The 18,440-nt window shown below is 23.3% G+C and overlaps 3 protein-coding genes across 3 annotated transcripts; 2 read left to right on the top strand and 1 right to left on the bottom strand.

Moving 5' to 3' along the window:
• The first annotated feature begins 1,140 nt into the window (after positions 1 to 1,140).
• On the top strand, positions 1,141 to 9,860 carry LOC102675896 (DNA polymerase theta). The gene is made up of 21 exons (XM_031508152.1): positions 1,141 to 1,780; positions 1,899 to 2,129; positions 2,202 to 2,455; positions 2,543 to 2,675; positions 2,756 to 2,957; positions 3,043 to 3,238; positions 3,324 to 3,493; positions 3,585 to 3,852; positions 3,931 to 4,264; positions 4,356 to 4,497; positions 4,572 to 4,815; positions 4,900 to 5,041; positions 5,120 to 7,130; positions 7,275 to 7,483; positions 7,585 to 7,786; positions 7,869 to 8,050; positions 8,123 to 8,242; positions 8,321 to 8,656; positions 8,747 to 9,011; positions 9,099 to 9,322; positions 9,397 to 9,860. Exons 1-21 carry the CDS (start codon positions 1,181 to 1,183, stop codon positions 9,535 to 9,537), a joined length of 6,606 nt encoding a protein of 2,201 aa, XP_031364012.1. The 5' UTR covers positions 1,141 to 1,180; the 3' UTR covers positions 9,538 to 9,860.
• On the bottom strand, positions 9,644 to 12,690 carry LOC102673237 (cleavage and polyadenylation specificity factor 73). Its single transcript, XM_006610749.2, has one exon. It carries the CDS (start codon positions 12,240 to 12,242, stop codon positions 10,182 to 10,184), a length of 2,061 nt encoding a protein of 686 aa, XP_006610812.1. The 5' UTR covers positions 12,243 to 12,690; the 3' UTR covers positions 9,644 to 10,181.
• LOC102673363 (venom acid phosphatase Acph-1-like) lies at positions 12,377 to 17,041 on the top strand. The gene is made up of 7 exons (XM_006610750.2): positions 12,377 to 12,711; positions 15,147 to 15,199; positions 15,445 to 15,546; positions 15,644 to 15,909; positions 16,060 to 16,216; positions 16,297 to 16,626; positions 16,724 to 17,041. The coding sequence occupies exons 1-7, from the start codon at positions 12,642 to 12,644 to the stop codon at positions 16,919 to 16,921; spliced, it is 1,176 nt and encodes a 391-aa protein (XP_006610813.1). The 5' UTR covers positions 12,377 to 12,641; the 3' UTR covers positions 16,922 to 17,041.
• The last annotated feature ends 1,399 nt before the right edge of the window (positions 17,042 to 18,440 follow it).

The raw sequence follows: 18,440 nt of genomic DNA, 5'->3' as shown, positions 1-18,440 counted from the left end.
ATTTATTCTCGTTAATTGTAAATCGAGAATAATGATTTCCTGCATATTTAATTTTAAATGTAACGTTACATAATTTTAAATACTAAGCAATTATCATATGCATTTTCATTATCTAATGTATTTTATGAAATTCGTTCAGAAATTTCTCGCTAGAGGGCATATTCCATCAAGTTCAACAATTTTCTAATATTTCTAATGCAATGTTAAAAAAAAAAATATATATTTTTGAAATATATGTACATAATTACTAAACAAAATGTTAATAAATATTATAAATATTTATAAATATTTTATAGTTTTTAAATTTATAAAATATCTAAAATTTTCATCTTATAAAAATATTTATTTTACTTCCAATTATAAAAAATTAATTGTATATACAATTCATATAATTATATAATTAAAGTTTAAATATATATATGATATAATAATTTTTTTTTATTTTAAGTTGAAATGTATATATAAATTTCTCTTATTTCTAGGGAAAATTAAGGCAATATCCCATGATTCAAATTATTTATAATTTAAATAAATAAAATAAATGGATTTAATATGAATAATTAAAAATATTCTTTATAAGATATATTATATATGAATTAAATGTTAATAAATTAATAATAAAACTTAAATTTTTTAAAAAAATATTTATTGTGATGTCGCTACGCGCAATCGTACGTTAATCATGTATTTTAAATGTCGTTTAAGATGTGATTTTTATCAAATTTTATAATAAAATCGATATTATGTTGTGAAAGAAAAATTTGGATTATTTTCCTACTATTTTTTATTCAATAAATCAATTATTTTTTATTAAATATTTGATTTAATTTAAGAAATGAAGCATTTGCTATATTTATACTACAAGTGATAATTTTGTACATAAATAAAAATTTATATTTATATAATTATTTATTAAATAATGAATTGAATAAAACAAAAACTATAATATATAATTGCTTTATTTGTAAATTTGATATTAATAACGTTGATTAATTATATTATATTAAAACAAGATAAAATAATATATATAAGATATAAAATAATATATTAAATTTTGAAAATTATGAATGAAAATTGTATAAAAATTATAAAAAAAATTCCATTTATAAAGATTGAAATTGTATGAACTTTGTTATAGAATTTTTTAAATACATTATTCAAGTAATATAAAAATAACAAAATGCAATCTTTCAATAAAATACCATCTTTTGGGGATGATACTTTATCTGCCTGTATTCAAGTTGAAAATAAAAATATGAATATTATTGATAATCATAATAATGTAGATAAATATTTTAAACATAATATATATTTTTCTATGGTTGCAAATGATGTTGATAAAGTTACTCAATTGAAAGAAGGATTGTGTAATTTTACTAATAAAAAACCTAATTTAAATCCAAATAATTCAAAATGTAAAGAAACAAATAAATCCAAAACAAAAAAAATTATGTCATTTAAAAAGAATGATAATTTATTTAAAATTGACAAAGAAAATGTTAATATGAATGATAATTGTACAAGAGATAATATTTCTTCAAATACAAATACATTATCAAATAATAAATCTGAATTGTTAACTTTGCATGTAAATAATTTAAACAAAAATAATGTTGCATATATGACAACAAATGATATGACTAATGTAAATTTATCTAACAGTAATAGTTCTATAAATAATACAGAAAAAATATCAGAAATTAATCCTTCCATCTCTATTATTCCTACTCAAGATCGATGCAAATTATCTTCTTGGGGATTACCATTAAATATTCTTCAGGTAAAATAAACAATTAAACAATTTATGATCTTATTTATAATAAATTTATATAAATGTCAAAATTAACTATTTTCTTTTGATTTAAATTACTTATTACATCAATAATTATTCATTACAGAAATATGAAGCAAGAGGAGTAACTACTATGTTTGCTTGGCAAGTAGAATGTTTATCAAATCAGAAAGTCATTGAAAAAAATTGTAATCTTGTATATTCTGCACCAACATCAGCTGGAAAGACATTAATAGCTGAAATTCTCATGATAAAAACAGTATTAGAAAGACAAAAAAAAGTAATTTTTATCTTGCCATTTGTCTCTGTTGTTAGGGAAAAAATGTATTATTTTCAAGTAAGATTTAATTATATAAGTACATAATATAAAGATATAATATATAGTAATTTTGGAACTATAATTCTTTAGGATTTATTATCTGATAGTGGTGTTCGAGTAGAAGGATTTATGGGTGGTATTGCACCTTCAGGAGGATTTGCAACAACTCATATTGCAATAGCAACTATTGAAAAAGCAAACTCATTAATAAATCATTTAATGGAAGAAAATGAATTAATTAATTTAGGTGCTGTAATTGTAGATGAATTACATCTTGTTGGTGATCCAAATCGTGGATATCTTCTTGAATTACTTTTAACTAAATTGAGATATATGACTTCTAGGTAACAAAATTTATTATCATTTGATATAAAAAAATATAATAGTTTGTTAAATAAATTAAAAATAAATTCAAAAAAATTTTCCTTCAGGAATGAAAATATTAATATACAATTAATTGGTATGTCTGCTACACTTCCAAATTTATCTCTTTTAGCTAAATGGTTGGATGCAGAGTTATATAAGACAGAATTTAGACCAATACCTTTAAATGAACAATGCAAAGTATTTTATAATTTATATTTTAAAAATGTAATATATATATTTGTAATTTAAAATTAATACAAGTTTTCATATGTTTTCAGATAGGCAGAAATATATATGATAATAAATTATGTCTTATAAGAAGTTTAACACCAATGCCAGAATTAACTATGGATTCTGATGATATTCTTCATCTATGTATTGAAACAATATCTGATGGACATAGTGTATTAATTTTTTGTTCTACAAAAAATTGGTGTGAAAAACTAGCTGAACAAATTGCTATTGCATTTTGTAAATTGGGTTTGTTTAATGATTTTTCTGATTTTTCTGATTTTTGAATTTTCTTTATATTTATATGTATATATTAAATGAGTTTTTTTTTTAGGTAGAGAAAATACACAATTAGGTAAAATTTTAAGAGATCAATTAGATTCTGAATTAATTTCTGAAACATTGGAACAATTAAAACGTAGTCCTACTGGTTTAGATAATGTATTAAAAAATACAGTATCATTTGGAATAGCTTTTCATCACGCTGGTCTTACTATGGATGAACGTGATATTATAGAAGGATCTTTCAGGTTTACCTTACATTTTTTATAGATATATTTGTTATATATATATTAAATTAAAAAAACTTCAATTATAAATATTAACTTATTTTAGATCCGGATCTTTAAGAGTGCTTATCGCTACATCAACTTTAAGTAGTGGAGTAAATTTACCTGCTAGAAGAGTGATTATCAGATCTCCAAAGTTTGCTGGCAAACTATTAGATAGTCTTACCTATCGTCAAATGATAGGACGAGCAGGTAGAATGGGAAAAGATACAGCAGGTAAGAAGAAAAGAAAATACTGGAATTAAGTAAACTAATTCTCAAATAAAAAGTTAATGAAAAAAAATATGAAAACAAATCATTTTCATAGGTGAAAGTATACTTATTTGTAAACCAAATGAACAAAAATCAGCTGAAGCATTAATATCAGCTTCTTTAGAACCAATTGAATCTTGCCTTGAAGATTCAGCTCCTTTAATTCGAGCACTTTTAGAAGCTGTAGCTAGTGAAGTTGTGTATACTCCATCAGATCTTGAATTGTATGTTAATTGTACATTAGTAAGTTTGAGCAATGAATATGACTCAAAAGATCTTTGGAACAAAGCAATTAAATTTTTAGTAGACAATGAATTTTTACTGTAAGCATTACAAAAATTTTACATTGATATTTTTAATACTTTTGATATTTTATTTTTTATATAATGTACATTATGTAGTTTACAAAAAACTGAAGAAGGACATAATAGATGGGTGGCTACAGCTTTTGGAAAAGCTTGCTTAGCAGCTTCTATTGCACCTAGAGAGGGTTTATTTTTACTTGAAGAACTTCAAAAAGCAAGACGATGTTTTGTCTTGGATACAGAATTGCATGTAATATATCTTGTAACACCATTTACTTCTGGAAACCAAATTGGATCTATTGATTGGATGACATTTTTGGAATTGTGGAAAATGTTGTCAGAAAGTGAACGTAGAGTCGGACAACTTGTTGGTATAGAGGAACGATTTTTAACATCAGCTGTTAGGGGTATCGTGCGACAGGGGAAATTGGTGAATTGATTTTATATTTAAGTATTGAATATTGATTCTCGTAATTAAAAATTTAATAACTATATTAATTAACATAAATTCCTATTTTTAGCTTAGTATACATAAAAGATTTTATACAGCATTAGCTTTACACGATTTAGTTCGTGAAATCCCGCTTAATTCAGTTTGTAAAAAATACGGCTGTTGCCGTGGCGTTCTTCAAACTTTACAACAATCTGCTTCTACATTTGCTGGTAATATTTTTTTATTTCTTACGAAAAAACATTTTATTTTATTTGATAATATTTTTGTATATTAAAATCTTTAGGAATGATTACACAATTTTGTAAGCAATTAGGTTGGGACTGTATGGAATTATTAGTTTCGCAATTTCAAACACGATTGCAGTTTGGTGTTTGTAGAGAATTATTAGATTTATTAAGACTTCCAATGTTAAATGGACTACGTGCTAGAAGTCTTTATAAGCATGGAATAACATCTGTAGCAGATTTAGCTATTGCTAATGAACTGGATGTTGAACGAGCACTTTATAAAGCACTTCCTTTTGAAAGGTGCATAATTAAAATATTTCATTGATTTGCAATAACAAAATAAATTTTAATAAGAACATATACAATGTTAAAATTATATTTTAGTGAGAAAGAACATGATGGTGAACATGAATCAGAAGCAATAAAACGAAATAAAATGAGAACAGTGTTTGTTACTGGAAAAGATGGTTTAACACCTCACGAAGCTGCAATCATGTTGGTTCATGAAGCTAGAATATTGGTACAGGTAGATAATAGTTATAATGTTAAAATTAAATTTCTTTGAATGATTTTAAAATTGAACAATTTTTTATTTTAATTATAGAATGAATTGAGATTGCAAGATATGTCATGGAAGCAAAATGAACGATCTATTGTTACAAACGAATCTAATACTGAAGTGAACTTATGCACACAACAAGATATGCTAAAAAATATTGATGTACAAATAAATATTGAAACTATGCCGAATAATCCTCAAAACAAAACTAATTCAAATGAAAAAATTCAAGATGAATGTGAAAAAAATATATCTTTAATTAATCAAACTGTGAACAAGAATGTGAATTCTATTAATAATATTAAAAAAATTACATTAAATCATAAATATAATAAAAATGAAAAATCCAAAATAGATATGAGTGTTATAGAAAATATTGAAAATTCTAAATGTATCTTGGAAAATAGTACAGAACAAAAAAGAAAATGTGATGATGTTATTGATCAATTATCGCAAATAAATATTCCAGAATTTTTTGAATCTCCAATTGAAAAATTATCGACTGATTTTTTAAAAAATAGTTCTAAAGTAATTCTTAGTTGTTTAGAGAGAAAAAATAGTGAATCATTAATTGCTTTCAATAGTAAAAAAAGAAATCATACAAAAAGTTCTTCTATTAAATACTCAATTAATGATGATCAGAATAATCAAAATATAAATACTATATCAATCAAGAAAATAAGAATTTCGGATGAAAAAAATGATAAATTAGTATCCATTTGTAAAAATGAAGCAACATGTTTATCTATTGAGAATGATATAAAAGCAGAGATTTCAAGAAGTCCTAGTTTATTTGATGATAGTTTAAATCTCGATACACAAATTTGCAATGCTCTTGAACAAAATATCATTGATTCTCTACATTTCTCAGAGTTTGAAGATACTAAATTATCTGAACAGAAAGTAATAGAGAATAAAGCCATTACTTATAATGTTAACAATGAAATAGATATAGAAAATGATATAAAAAATAAAAATATAAATCAAAATTCTTTAAATTCTTTAAATTCTATAAATTCACAAATAAAACATAATATGATTTCATGGAAAGATGATTCTTGGAATGAATCAAAAAAAATAATAGAGAAATTACATGAAATCAAAGATAAAAATAACGAAGATGTATTAATTAAATGTAGTATCAGAAATGTAAAAAATACAAATATACAACATATTATAGGATCTAATGGAATAAATGATTTGACGCCTGAGATGAAAAAAAAATCTGATTTGAAATTTGAGAAAACCATGAATATACCTGATCTAAAAAAAATATCGCAAAAATCCAAATTCAAGAATGAATCAATTGCAAGATCACCTTTAGCAAATATTGTTTTTAATAAAAATCACGCATCATCATCAAATAAATCAGATTCAGATGATATTATTGTTGCTTCTCAAAATACAAATTCACCTGCTACAAATAACAAAATACGTATTAAATTAGATTCTGAAAGAAAACGAAAAATATATACTCAAAAAATTTCCGATCAGATATCTGATGATAAAAACAATGCAATTACTGTGTCAAATAAAACTGAAATTAGAGAATGTAAAATCAAACCGAAATTAAAAGAAATTTATGCAAAAAATATTTTATCTAGTAAAAATTGTAGTATTGATAGCATAATTTCGAATTCAGATGAAGACACATCTATAAAATCATCAAAAATTTTAAAAAAACCTAAAATTAATTTAAAAAGAACTCAAAATAATTCTAAGATGTGTATACAAGCGAATGAACTTGTAGATATCTCAAATGAAATGATTAATTGGAATACATTGAATATTATAAAAATTGGAAGTGATAGAGGAACATTTAATTTATTTAAACGTGAAGTAATGCAAAAACGATATATTGCTTTGGCATTAAATTGTGAATTATATAATGATGAAACTAACAATATAGGTGCCAAAATCATTGGTTCTTCTAGTGAAGGTAAAAAAAAATCTAAAAAAGTGGAAAATTATACATATGGAGATAAAAAACTATATGGTGCAGCTATTGCTTGGGAAAGCAATATTGCATATTATATTTCTTTCTCCAATGAACAAGGTATTTAATATTACATTAATATTAATTTTATTTAATAATACATTTTTTTTATTTAATATTACATTAATATTAATTTTTTGTTATTTTTTGCTAATTTTTAATTTTTGCTAAATTTGCTAAATTTAAAAAAAAATAAATTTTCAGATTTAAAAATCTCAGGCAAAGAGCAAATGAAGTTATTTAAAGAATTGCTTGCTAATACAGTTTTATATGTAAAATGTTTTGCAACTAAAGAAACATTTAAAACTTTATATGAATGTTGTGGTATTATTGCAAGTTGTAAATTTTTAGATCCAAAAGTAGCAAATTGGTTGTATGATGGTAACATTTATGAAAAAACTTTTAATGACATGGTATATATATATATATTTTTATTATTATTTAAATTATTTATTATATTAAATTTATTTATTATATTATAATTAACTATATATTTAAATTATTGCATAAATAGGTAAAAGAATATTTTCCACAAGGATGCTTCATAATTAAAAAAATGGGTACATGTTATGATACAGGACCTGGATTATGCATCAAAAGTGCAATACCAGGAGAACTTAGAGCATGTGCAGAAGCTGTACTTACATGGCACATAACTGATAAACTTATAGATAAATTAGAACAATTAAGTCCAACATTATTATATACATTTAAAGGTAATAAATATTACGAATACATATATAATATTCATTTATTATTTTTTCTTATATTTTGAAAGAAATTTAAATATATTTTTAGATATCGAAATGAAAACCATTATTTTATTAGCATATATGGAATTAACTGGCTTAGGTGTATGTTTAAAATCATTACAAGATTTATCTTCTGTTATTCGCGAAGAAATGATATTATTAGAAGAACGAGCGTATGCATTATGTGGAAAAAAATTTAATTTTTCTTCATCTAAAGAAGTTGGAGAGGTTTATAAATATAATAATGAAATTAATTATCAATAAAATTGAAAACTTAATCATTAAATTTCTATCATTTAGATTTTAGGTTTATACAAAGGAAAGAAAATTAGTGTTAATAAAGCAGTGCTAGGACAATCTGATCATCCAATATCTAATCTTGTTATGTCATGGCGTAAATTAAATGTAACTAAATCTAAAGTATGTATAAAATAAAAAAGAAATTTTTTTTTTAATTTATATCTCTTAAATGATTTTTCCATTTGATAAAATTTTTAGATCATTTATCCTTTACTAAATCTGGCTCAACATAGTTCTCGTATTCATGGTAATTGTGTTACATCCACATTAACGGGTAGAATATCGATGTATGAACCAAACTTACAAAATGTACCAAGAGATTTTAATTCTGAAGACAATAGTTTTACAATAAGTGTTCGAATGGCATTTATACCAGCAATAGGCAATATTATGTTGTCAGCGGATTATTGTCAACTTGAATTAAGAATATTAGCTCACTTTTCAAAAGATACAACATTATGCAATATTATGCGAAAACCAGGTGATATCTTTAAGAATATTGCAGCAAAATGGAATCATGTATCCGAAAATGAGGTATTCATATAAATTAGAAAATGGTATATTCATTATATAATTGTAATATAATTGTAATACATTTCATAATTAATATTAATCAATTAATAGGTTGATGATAAAATGCGACAACATACAAAGCAATTATGCTATGGAATGATTTATGGTATGGGAGTAAAAACACTTGCTGAAAATTTGTCGGTAGATGAAGTTAAAGCCAAAGAATTTTTGGAATCTTTTATGAATGCATATCCAGGTATATCTAAATGGTTGAATAATGTATTGGAAGAAGCACGTATAAATGGTTACATTACAACTATTTTGGAAAGACGTAGAATGTTTCCTGGATTAACTAGTATAAATCCAATGGAAAAATGTAATTTTTTATTAATATAATTTCGTTTCTAAAACAAAATTTTTAATTAATTATGAATAAACCATTATGATTATTTTTATTTTATAGCACAAACGGAACGTCAAGCAGTGAATACTAAAGTTCAAGGTTCTGCAGCTGATATTGTTAAAAAAGCAATGGTTGATATTGAAAAAAGAATGCGATTTGAATTCTCAACTTCTCCACCTATTATGCCTATTAATTCTACTCGCAAATTAAGAAGTAATAGTAAAGAAACACAACACAAAGGTGGCTATTTAGTATTACAGCTTCATGATGAACTTTTATATGAAGTAAGTATTTAATTTAAAGAATTATATTTTCATAAAAATAATAAAAAATTCTTTTTCATACTTTTTTACTTTAGGCAAATATATACGATTTACGACAAGTTGCAACAATAGTAAAAGAATCAATGGAGCAAGTATGTCAACTTACAGTACCATTACCTGTAAAATTAAAAGTTGGACCAGCATGGGGAAATCTTTCCGAATATATTATTTCTTGATTTATTGAGTATTTCTATATAAAAAACATTTACATGCTTAATTTTTCTTTTATATTTGCATTTTTTATGCATGAATTTAATCAATCACATTTTAAATTTTTATTATATAAAATGATTTTTAATCTGTATGATATGCTTTGGTACATATTAATAGGATGAATTGTACATATTTATATTATTTTTTTATCATATTATTATAACATGATGAATTATATATTTAAACGATATTTATTTATATTTAATGATTGTATATCTGAAGAGATCAAGTAGAAATTATCTTACATACAAGACTTAAATATAAAAAAATGCTTATAATAATAAAATATTTATGATATACTTTTACTGAATATACTTTTTCAAACAATTTTTACTATTTTGATAATATAAAAAATATTAATCTATATAGTACAAAGTTTAAGGATATTATATAAAAAAATATCTAAATAGTAATTTAATTTTTATATTTTTATATTTACTTATTAATATTATTATTATTATAAAAATGAACAAATGTTTGTATTATACAATACCATTGAATTGTACAATAAATAAAAGTCTTTGTTTTTCAATATTTTCTAATAATATACTTATTAATAATTTTATAAGTATCATATTCAATATGTAATTTATTAAAGAAATATTTTTTAAATTGTATCACAGGGAGGTGCAAGTGATTGATGCAATTTTGTTACTGCTGTTTGTACTATTTGTTGAAAAGTTTCATCTTCTTTACTAGTTACTTCTAAATTTAATAAATCTATATGTGCTTTTTTCCCATCAACTGTTACATATAATTTTTCTCCTTTAAAAATTTTAGGAACAGAATCTTCACCAAACATTTCTTGTAACATCTCTATCAAACATTCTTTAAAATGCATTCGATCCATTTTTGTAGGTGCAGGTAATACTTTGAGTGGTTGTTCCATCATTTCAGCTTGTAATATTGCAGTCAAAACGGAATCTGCATACATATCATTTACAGGTGTTGCAACCCATTCCATTGTAACAATTTTTCCATCAATTGTAACATCAATATTCTTAAAAACACGTAATTTTTTATCATCTACAACTTCTAAATTTCCAGCAATTTGGGTTAACAAATGTTTTAATACTAGTAATGATGCTGAAAAATATACACTTTGTCTTTGAATAACTTGACTCATACTCATATCTGTATATTTTGATAAATCACAAGGTGCAAGCATATGATAATTGAAATTTCTTTTAACAAGAACTCCAGATAATGTTTGTCCTGGTTTAGGTGTTTCCATTGCTAATGTGCCCATTACTTTGGCAGTTTTTTCTCCTCTGAAATATAATTCTACAGCAACAGTATTTCTAGGATTATGTATCTCCATTGTTGTATTTGGATCATCTTCATATTCTCTTTGTAATGCTGCTTTTAATCTACCCATTTCATTTTGTTCTCCATGTACAAGCACAACATGTGGTGGTTTTAAACTACGTATAAATTCTGAAGTTTGTTGATAATCTGTATGTGCTGAAAATGATATATAGTCAACAGACATTTTTAATGGTAACTTTTGTCCAGACATAGTTGTAATTTCTTCGGGTTCTGACAAAATAGTTTTTGCTAATGTTCCTTCCACACAATAACCAGCAATTATAACTCCATTCTTTGCATCTGTACACCAAGATTCAAATAATTCTCTTGATAGTCCACTTTGCATCATACCAGGAGAAGCCATTACTACACATGGTCCAATATCTTCAAAATGATCAATTCCTTTTAAATTTGAAATATGTTTGAATACAAAAGGATTATTGATAGCTATTTGCCTTCTAATTTTATCATTCATTGCATTTACATAAGTTTGATAAACAGCCATACACTTTTTTGCTAAAGAAGAGGCATAATATATAGGAATTTCATGAAGTTCAGGATGTTGACTCCAATATTCATCTAAAATAAGAAGAAGTTCTTGTGCTCTACCTAATGCAAATACTGGTATCAAACATCTTCCACCTCTATTAACAATTTCATGAACTAAATTTGTAAATCTTCCTTCACGATCTTCTCTTTTTTCATGTATATGTGTACCATAAGTAGATTCAGTAATTAAAACATCTGGATGAATATTTGGAATTTCAGCTGCCATTAAATGTCTATCTTCTTGTCGACTAAAATCTCCAGTATATAAAATTTTAACACCTGCTATTTCTATCATGAACATAGCAGCACCTAATACATGACCAGCATTATAGGCCCAAAATTTTATTCCAAATACATCCTTTTCTTCATGAAAATTAATAGTTTCTATTTTATCCATACTAGTTTCTAAATCAGATTCAGTATATAACATTTGTTCTGTTGCAATGTTGCTTACTTTAATATAATCAGATAAGAGCCAACGATAAATAGCTTTAGTAGCATGAGTCATAAAACATCGTCCTTTAAAACTAGTTTTTTGTAGAAACCATGGTAAAGCTCCACAATGATCCAAATGAAAATGTGAAATTAATAATAAATCAATTTCATCTGCTTCTACTAAGTCCACAAATGGTAATGCATCCATACCAGATAAACCAGGATGAATACCACAATCTAACATAATTTTCTTGCCTTTGAATTCTAACATGATACACGATCTTCCTACTTCTTGGCCAGCTCCAAGTGGTCTAATTGATAATAAATCACTTTCTTCAGCTGGCACTTGTGTTTCTGGTTTTCTTTTAGCAGACATATTTTATGAATTTATAATTATCTTATATACACAATAACACAAGAAAAATATTTTCACAATCTCATGTTTCTTATTTATAAATTACATTCCTATATGCAAATTAATACAATTGTGTTATATAAAACAATACACATTTTTTCTTGACTTTATAAATATTATATATAAAAACATATTTTATCGTCGCATTACGAAGAAAAAATGAATCTTCAATGATTGTGTCCGACTAGTATATAATACGGTATAGGTTAGAAAATTGTAATACTGAATTGGCGGTCGAAAATTATGAAAGAAATTTTCAATGAAATTAGTTGAATTAATTTTCTTTTTCGTCAATCGCGTTTCATAAAAAAGAAGTCAACTTAATATTTATATTAGTTCGTGATCTCTAAATCGTAATTTATGTCGTTGAATACGTATAAAGAAAATCAATGGACACTTTTAATCGCTGCAATATGCTATACAAAGAAGCGTAAGTACAAAATTTAATATAAACATATTTTTATGCAAATTTGCATATTTTTAACAAAAATATTTGTTTATGACAAACATAAACTTATATGTTTTTAAAAACTAAGAAATAAAATTGTATTCTTTATTTTAAAAGTATATGAATTTTATTTAAGATATATTAGATAAAATTATTTATAAATTTTAATAGAAAAATAATAAAAAATTATTTAATAATAGTGTAATATAAAAATATGTATATACAAATTAAATGTATATAATATATAATGAAATTTTTGTTTAAAATATTTAAAATATTTTTGATTATGAAAAATATTATCTTACAATATTATTTTAGAATTATTGTTACAAATTATATAATTGTATTGAAGTAGAATCTTATATAAATATGGAATATCTTTATACTTTAAAGTTCAGAAATTTAGTTTCCATTTTTTACATTTCATATAATTATATATATATGAAAACATATATTTAAATTTTACAGAAATTTTGAATAGAAATTTTAATTTTAAAAATAGTATATTTATTTAAAATAAGTTTAAGATTAATTTAAAAAAAAATCTTAAGTAATTTAAATTGTAAAATTGAAAGAAATTGAAAAAAGTGAGATATATATATATAGATATAAAAAATTCTTAATCGCCAACTTCAAGTTTTCATTTTTGTAGTAGAATTGTATTGCATTTGCATTATATTTGATAGTTTATAATAAAAAAAATATTTTTTTATACTATATGCACATTTATTTTAATTACAAAAATTATTTAAACACTTTATTTTTTTATTCAAGGAAAATTACACGCATTATTCAAATTTCACCTAATATTACACTCTAGATGCTACTGATAGATGGCAGCTCTATGACAATTTTTCAATTGAATTCTAATAAAGTGCGCGAAAATAAATATTAGAATATTTTACATTATGTCTATTATATTATATTATGTTTATATCTATTATATATCTATATTACATATCTATACGTAGTAATTTATTTTTAATTCCATAAATATATTATAAAAAATATAGAATTATAAAAATTTATTATAATTAATTTATAATTAAGAAAGAATTGTTAATATATTAACAATAAATATTTATATTATTTTACAATAATATCTAATTATCATTTTTAAAAAATAAAATAACGATAAAATTTAAATAAGAAATAAGAAAATAAGAAAAAATTATTTGATATATTATATCATTAATATTCTTAATTATAAAAAAAAAATCAATGTTAAATATTATATAGATATATATTTTAATATATGATACTTATGAGATTTTAATTTCATTATTTTTAATAGTAAATAATAATATACGTATATGTATATATTTTTAGACACATCGTTTAAAAATCGATACATTACAAAAAAATGTAAATGTATTTTCAATATATTTCAATATAATAATATAAAATAAATCATAATTTTCATTATGATATTTATTTTTATAAAAGCATTATAATCAGAAATAATTCTGATAAACAAAACTACATTTCATAATTTTATTATTTACATTTATATTTTTTTGTTTTTATAAATAGATAATAATGCGAAATATTATTAAATTTTATTTTTAAAAACAAATTTATATACAATAATTTCATCAATTTATTTAAAAATTTTCGTGATTAATAATAATATAATAATAATAATAATATTTTATTATATAATGATAGGTTAAATAAATAAAAATTTATCTATGCCAAATTTCGAAATTTGTTTATACAACATTTATCTATATTATATATATTACTTTTTTAATAAATCCAATTATTTCAATAGCAAAAACAAAATTTATTATTTTATAAATTCTTTTATCACTAAATGTATATTTACATTTTAAATTTAACTATTATGAAGATAATATAATATGTACACATCTTTTATGAAATATTCTTTTTCAATTTAAAAATATTTATAATTTGATTTTTTCATTGATATTTTATCAATTAAATAAATTTCGTTTGTCAATTACATACAAAATATTAATATAGAAGTTAATATTTATATTTGTAAAATCTTTTTAGAGATACAATTTTAGAGGTTAGAACAAATATAGAAAATGAATTGATACGTAAAAATAAATAAATAATCATACCGTCATAACATCACGTTGTCTTTATTTAATGCAAACTTAAATTACTTATACCTTAAGTCTTAATCAATTTTTATATATCAACTTTTATGTTTGACTTGATTTCTAAAATCAAAGTGTTCTATGAACAATACTACTTTATATGTATGAAAAAACTGAAATGATAAGTTATAAAAATATATATATCCAATCTTATGTTGTTCGAATTATCTCATATAAAGAATCTAACGATTTAAGAATAATTATTCTAGAAAATATATATTTTAAATATCGTTTTTTTTTTTAATATATCTTGTATAAAATTATTTCTTATAATAATTCTTTTTCTAGGAAATTTCTTTCAAATGACAAGAAAGGAATTCAATGTAGATTTGGTACAATGTGTGAGTATTATTTTTTATTCAATATATTTATCAGTATATTTATTTATTTATATATATTTGTCAAATGATATTTTAAAATTTATCTTTATCTTTTATTTTGTATTTAATTTATTATAATAATAAATTAAATTATTATTATTAAAAAAATGTAGAGTATGAATAATAATAATTTAATAATAAAATATCAACAATATAAAAATAAAATATATTCCATATCAAAATTCGATCATTCACAATTTTATCAGATATTCAGACATGGAGAACGAACACCACGTAGAACTGAATTACCGCCAAATTTTACTAATTATGCAATGTATGAACCATGGGGACTTGCTCAGTTAACAAACGTAATATAACGATATAAATTAAACAACATAAATTATTGCAATATAACTATGCTATCAAAAAGAAAAACATAGATGAATCACTATAATTTGTTTTCAGGAAGGGAAAATGACAGAATTTCGAATTGGAAGCATGTTGAGAGAACGTTATAATACATTCTTAGGAAATCATTATTATCCTTCTGATGTATATGCCTATAGTACGGATCACGATCGAACGAAAACGTCTCTTCAATTAGTATTAGCTGGTCTTTTTCGTCCGAATCCGTTTCAAATGTGGAATCAAAATTTGCCATGGCTCCCAATACCAACATACTGTATGCCATCCAGAGTTGATCATTTATTAAAACCTGATTCTTCTCCATTGTAAGTGTTCAATACAAGATATATAAAATAATAGAATAAAATCGTTTTAAAATAGAGAAGATGAAAAATATATATATATAAAAAGAAATATGCAAGAAATTGACTTATATATATATATATATATACATATATAGTGCAATTGATTTACAGATATTTAAAACTTTTGAACGAAGTGAGAAAAGAACAAAAATTTATTGAAAAATTAAAGCCCTATGGATACTTATTCAAATACATTAGTGAAAACACTGGTGCTAACGTGAAAACATCACATGAATTGTATGAAACGTACAACCAACTTGTAGCACAGGTATAAAAAACTCAACATTTATATATCAAATAAAATATATATTAAATAATTATAATTATCGTATCGAAATAATATCGTAGAAAGCTTCGAAACTTCCTTTGCCAGAATGGTATAGCGAGGAAATTTTTATAAAACTTCAAGATATTGTGAAAATTGAATACGAAATTCGTTCGTATACACTTCTTCAAAAACGATTGAACGGTGGCACGATTATCAAAAGATTTATTGAAAATATTATTATAAACGCAGCGCGCCGAAATCCAAGAAAAATCTATTTATATAGTGGGCACGAAGTAAATATCGCTGCTCTTGTCAAAGCATTAAATTTATCCGAACCTCAGTTACCACCGTATGGATGTGCAATGATATTTGAAAAATTAAGGAATAAGGATGGTAAACATTATGTCAGGGTAATTTTTTTTAATAACCTATCAATGAAAAAAAAAAATCACTTCGTTTATAACACAATAATATTTATTAATAGAAAAACAATAATATACTTTTTAGTTCTTATACTGGGATACACAAAAATTAGTAACTTGTAATCTTCCGGGACAAGATGATGTTTGTCCATTTGAAAAATATTTATATATGATAAAAGATCTGATTCCTACCGAAGATGAAGCCTATCACAAATGGGATTATTTAACGAAACAAGAATTACGAAGATTATTTGATGAGATATATTTTGATATTAAATACTAAGTTAAGAATATTAATTTTATTATAATATAATTAAAACATAAATTTTTACAATATTTGATTTATAATTAATAATAACGATTAATAGTTTGTAACAATTGATTTATTGAACCAGAAGATAATAGTTATTAACATTAATTTTGTGTTATTCAGAATTTTTTTTAAATTTTACTTTTATTTTTCTATTCTATAATATTATAAGTATTTATGTAATGATCAGTTTTTATATTAAAAATTAAGATAGATTATGATTTGGAAGGAGAAATGACGAAAGATATGTTTTTTAATTTATATTTCTGTTTATTATTTTATTATTAATTTATTATTTTATTATTAATTTATATTTATGTTTTAATTTATATTTTTCGTGTTTGGCTCGTAGTGTGGTTACGCATCACGAATAAATATAGACAGGGAAAGGAAACGGTGTGAGAAAGGTGAAGATAAAATAAGAATTGATCACGAGCACCATCTTTTGGATCTCTTCTTATTTTATTAAAATAAAATAAGATGAAATAGAAAGGCAAGCGCCATCTCTTGACATTTTTAAACATATGTTTCTGATAATATTTAAGAGATGGCGTTAATCTTCAATTCTTATTTTACTTTTTCAATCTTAAGAGAATTTTCTTAATATCCGAGAGATGGCGCTGATAATAAATTCTTATTCTATATCCATCCTTTTCTCACCATTTTCTATCCTTCCTTTATGAGTTTCATTTGCGGCACTCTGAAGATGGCGCTGATTTCAATATTTTTACTCTAACTCTATCCTTCTCTCACTATTTCCTCTCTTTGTCTACATTTGCCGTGCAAACTTTGTACTCTTAAGAGACAGTTTCGATATCTAATTCGCTTTATTCTCTTCTTCATCCTAAATCTATGAATTCACGAATTGTTCATGAATTTATACATAATATCTATTTATTAATATTCAAAGCGAAAAGAAGATGTATGAAACAATCTACATATAATTCAGAAATAATCATGATAAAAGATGATAAAGATATCATTAAAGATATCATTATTTTTAAATCCTTGTTGATTAAAAATTTCCCACGAGAATTTTATAATATATCTCTATCGATAACATTGTTCTATCAATCTCCTATATACATTATCTTTATATTTTTTCATTATTCTTAATCCTTAAATCAATACAAATATAATTTCAATATATTTAATATTTTTTTCAAGATATTTCAATTATAAGAAATAACTCGACTGATTAACAAATAAATTAATAATCTCGAATTCTTTTTATCTTTAATACTAACAATTAGAATAGTGATCAATACTTACCTCGTTCCAATCCATATTTTCGAACGACGAATTGCGTACGACTGTCGCGCGTGGATCTATCTCTCGGACGACTATTCGGACTAGATATCTCCCGCACAAATCCGAAACTAGTCCTATTCCGTTTCCGTGAACTATTATTATTTCTCTCGATACCTCACCTCTCTCGATGACCCATTTACGATTTTCGTATTCCGTATACACGTTCGAAATAACGTTTCGC

This window comes from Apis dorsata, unplaced genomic scaffold (assembly GCF_000469605.1).
Source record: "Apis dorsata unplaced genomic scaffold, Apis dorsata 1.3 scaffold_77, whole genome shotgun sequence".
Lineage (NCBI taxonomy): Eukaryota > Metazoa > Arthropoda > Insecta > Hymenoptera > Apidae > Apis > Apis dorsata.
The sequence above is the reverse complement of the archived record's forward strand: the minus strand, read 5'-3'. Positions and strand labels throughout refer to the sequence as shown.